Source organism: Ornithodoros turicata, chromosome 2 (genome assembly GCF_037126465.1).
Source record: "Ornithodoros turicata isolate Travis chromosome 2, ASM3712646v1, whole genome shotgun sequence".
Taxonomy (NCBI): Eukaryota; Metazoa; Arthropoda; class Arachnida; order Ixodida; family Argasidae; genus Ornithodoros; species Ornithodoros turicata.
Genome location: NC_088202.1, coordinates 67,118,955 through 67,123,314, shown reverse-complemented (window position 1 = coordinate 67,123,314; position 4,360 = coordinate 67,118,955). Strand labels below are relative to the sequence as shown.

Sequence of the window (4,360 nt, the reverse complement as noted above, 5' to 3'; positions counted from 1 at the left end):
TCCCTTTTCTATACCCTCGAAAGGTATATATCTGCAACAGAAGGTATAAAAAAGGTACAATAGCCCATTATTATACCTTCTTTATACCTTTTTTTTCTAACAGTGTAGGTTCTTGACGACATACGCTCCTCCAATTTTTCCTCTCTTATTATTCCTACAAACAAACAAACAAGCACAAACAACGCTTCAAAGATTTCTTTTGCCTTCTTTTCTTTCAACCTCTTTTCTATGACCGTGTTCTGAAATGCAGGCTTGCATCTGCATGTGTGGCAATGTATAGCTAGGTGCACTGAATGTGTGCCCTTGCGCAAAACGTTATGCTCTCTGAGTTATGTGTTTATGCACCTGCCAGTTTGTCCCACATAGCGTTTGCTGTAGCTTAGGGTATATTCTAAACCACCCCTATTTTACATTCGGTCTATACATTGACATGAGTTACCTGGTATTCGTTTCGAGGCCTAGGGTGATTGGAGAGCGCACATATGCTTCGTAGCTTATGCGGAGCCGTAAACACTACAGGTGCAACAAATATACCTGCTATATTCGTTATATTGTGGGACACTCTATACGCCCCGTGTAGTGCCTATAGGGGCGCCACATGCGAATCCCCTAGCGGAAGGAGCGGACACTTTTCCCGGAGCTCGTAGCACACTCCGCGGTGTGCATCATGTTAACCGTAAGCACCTGGACATCATATCCAAGGCTCAAACTTTCTTGAGCCCACTAGAGCTTACACATGAGTTGCCAGTTAACATTTACATCAAGTTTTTGGACATTACTCTCACCTTCAATGAAGACCTTATGTGTTGGGCGTACTGCCCCCGAGCAAACAAACCACTCCTTCCTTACAAGTCTGCGCATTCAAAGTTTGTTAAAAGAGGGATTGTCAAGTACTGCCTACGTAATGCGTTGCAGAAGTTTTGCCCGCATCAAATGGCAGAGTGTCTTCAACGACAAACCGAGAGGTTGCATAGTGCACGTTACCCAACACATGTTGTGGTATCTGTGGCTGAAGAATTGCTCAGGCAAATTCGAGCTCATGGCCCTAATCAACTGACGGCACCCGACCCCGACAGAAGTAGGGTAGTTGTTATTCCCTACCTTCATAACATCTCGCACCGCCTAAAAAAGATTGGTGAAAGGGCAGGAGCAAGGGTTGTCTTCTCGGCCCCGGAAAAGCTGAGTCAGCTCAGTAAATTGAGTTATCCACAGGCTGCGCACACATGCAGTACAAAGCACAGAAATCCCTTTGTTCCCTGTGATGAAGGAGTGGTGTATATGTTACCACTCACTTGTGGAAAATGTTATATAGGCCAAACAGGGCGATGCATTAATGATCGCTTGCGCGAACACCGAAACCATGTGACCAACAAGAAAAAAGAGGGGTGGTTGGCTTATCATTGTAACACTTATGGATGTGAACCTATCTATCGAGATTGCCCTATCATCGCAAGAAACAAGACTAAACTAAGAAGGGAAATAATAGAAGCAGAAAAGATAAATAACCATCAAGATGTATGCGTTAGCACACCTTCTGTATCTCTAACCGAAAAGGAACTGTAGCGGCCGGTGGACAACGACGAAGAATGCCACGCGCCTGGAGCACCTGCCTCAGTTCCACCGGCGCGGCCATGGAGATCGGCCATCGTCATCGCCTCTCCGTGGCATACCATCATCGCCGGTCGGGACTCATGTAGGGGAACACCACCTCATCTACATTTGGTGACCCGAACTATGAACATCAAGTTCGATGTAATTCGGCCCTTTTGCCATCCCAAATATTTGGCAACCTTCCCGCATGTCCAGCACTGATGGTGTCGCGTAGTCTGCGGTTAGCCTGGAGATCAAGCAGCCGTGACTAACCAGTCCGGATCAGAACGTTTATTGCCCCAATCCTCGCGTAGCATGCGGTGGCGCGTGACCACCTGTCGTTCGTCACATTGTCGTCGTCATGTAATACAACATATCATATGCACACAACACCTCCCCCTTTCCGAAAGACGCAAAACCATTCCCAAATGTCCAAACCAACGAATAGTCTCAGTGTCCTGTCACTGGTATCCGAAACGCTCGGGCGGTCTAACAACTCTCCCTGAACGTGTGGTCACGCGTCCTGGACTTGATACGACGCCTTGTGGTCCACACTGCGGCAAAGCGGACGGTTGCTCTTGCAGGTGCCGGCTAGTGCGCCTGGTTATCCCCGTTGAAGTTGCCACGACGTAGGACCTGGGTGTAGAGGCCTGACCGACGATGGCCCCATGTGCTGCCGCTCCTGCGAGTATTCTCACGGCCGTTCGGTTTCTGAAAGGCCGACGAGATGAGGCCCTGTGCCTCCGGTTGTAGTGCCTTGCATGGACCGCTTGGTCCTGGGCGTAGCTCCTTCGATACTGTTCCAAGTACGGCCACTGTGGCTGCAGGGAGCTCTGTGGAACTGGTACCGTGGATTGCAGACGTCGTCCCATTAGCAATTCCGCCGGTGAGTATCCGGTCTTCCCTGGGGTCGACCGCTGCGCCAGAAGAGCGTCGTAGATGTCTGACGACTTGGCTACAAGAGACTTTGCCGTTTGAACCGCCCGCTCTGCATGGCCGTTACTTTGAGGGTAGTACGGGCTGGACGTCACGTGGACCACACCGATCCGTTGCAGATATCGGGCGAACTCCTTCGAGGCAAACTGCGGCCCGTTGTCAGTCCTTATCACCACTGGAATGCCGTGACAGGCAAACACCGGACCCAATGCCATTATGACGTCAGCCGTCGTAGTCTTTGGAAGACACCTCAGCTCGAAGAACTTTGAGTAGTAGTCTACAATGACCAAATAGTTTTGTTTGTCTTTGTAGAAGATGTCCATGCCCACGGTATGCCAAGGTCGCGGCGGAAGTTCGGTCTGAAGCAGGGGTTCCGCCCGGGATCTCCTGTGTGCTTGGCATGTTGGGCATCTGGTCACAAAATTGGCGATGTGTTCACCGATACCGGGCCACCAGACGGCGTCCCTCGCTCTTGCTCTGCATCCGACAACACCTTGATGGCCAGCGTGGAGCCGGTCCAAAATTTCTTGTCGCATCACTGATGGGATTACCAGGTCTCTTCCCCTTGAACAGGAGTCCTTGGACGACAGAGAGCTCACTGGAAAAGCTGGCGTACCGACGCACCTCATGGCTCATCTCGTCTGCTGGTGGCCATGTGTTACCGCAGTACGTCATGACCTCTGATGTGGCGTCATCACTCTGTAGAGCACTCCGGAGACGTGGTTGCAGTGACCCGGATGCTGGGAGTAGCTCAACGGTGAGGAGCTCGTACTCCCGCAGTAAGGTGTCCAATGATGTTTCATCGCTGCTAGTAACCGGAGCGCGCGAAAGAACATCCGCCGTGTATAACAGTTTGCCCGGGACGTGTGCAATCGTGAAGTCATACTCCAGGATTCGTAGGCGCATCCGTTGCAATCTTGGGGTCAGCTCGTCTATCCGTTTCGTGGAGAAAATAGGGACCAGTGGTTTATGATCCGTCTCTACGTGGAACTGCAGGCCCAAAATATACATCCTGAAGCGCTCGCATGCCCATGTAATAGCTAGGGCCTCCTTTTCGACTTGCGCATAGCGCTGCTCGGTTGGTGAAAGTGCCCGGGATGCGTACGCGACCGGATGTCTGCGGTGCTCGCTGTCCTCTTGTAGGAGAACTGCACCAAGGCCGTAGGACGATGCATCTACAGAGACTGTGAGCGGGTGTTGCCCTGTGTAGTAGGCGAGACATGGAGCCTTTGTGAGGTCGTCCTTAATCTGTTCAAAGGCCTGTTGCTGACTCGGGCCCCAAAACCAGCCTGCGTCCGACGTCAACAGGTCCCTTAGCGGCTTTAGCTTTTCAGCCAGACGGGGGAGAAATTTCATCAAGTGGTTGACCATGCCGATAAAAGATCGGAGCTCCGCGACTGATCCTGGTGGTTTCATGGCCCTGATGGCTTCAGTCTTCTCCGGGTCGACGGATATGCCACGCCCGTCCAGTATACATGTCCCAAGAACTGGATCTGGTTTACACGGACTTCGCATTTGTCCTTGTTCAATGTGATGCCACTGTCCTGTAGACAGCGAAGTACTGCGTCCAGACGAGCATCGTGTTCCTGCTCATGCTTGCCGTACACGAGGATATCGTCCATGTGGCATACAGTTCCCTCCAAGCCGTCCAGGATGCGCAGCATTTCCCTCTGGAAGAACTCGGGGGCAGTTGCGATTCCAAAGGGCAGTCTCAGGAACTGGTAGCGTCCCATCGGAGTAATGAAGGTCGTCAGCTCTCTACTTTCCGGTGCTAAGGGAGCTTGCCAGTATCCCGCATTCGCGTCGAGTTTGCTAAATACTTTTGCGCCGTGAA

The 4,360-nt window shown here is 51.5% G+C and overlaps 1 protein-coding gene across 1 annotated transcript; it reads right to left on the bottom strand.

Annotated features, from left to right (window-relative positions):
• Nucleotides 1–2,051: 2,051 nt before the first annotated feature.
• LOC135384737 (uncharacterized protein K02A2.6-like) lies at nucleotides 2,052–2,849 on the bottom strand. The gene has a single exon (XM_064613926.1). The coding sequence runs from the start codon at nucleotides 2,847–2,849 to the stop codon at nucleotides 2,052–2,054; it is 798 nt and encodes a 265-aa protein (XP_064469996.1).
• Between the last annotated feature and the right edge of the window lie 1,511 nt (nucleotides 2,850–4,360).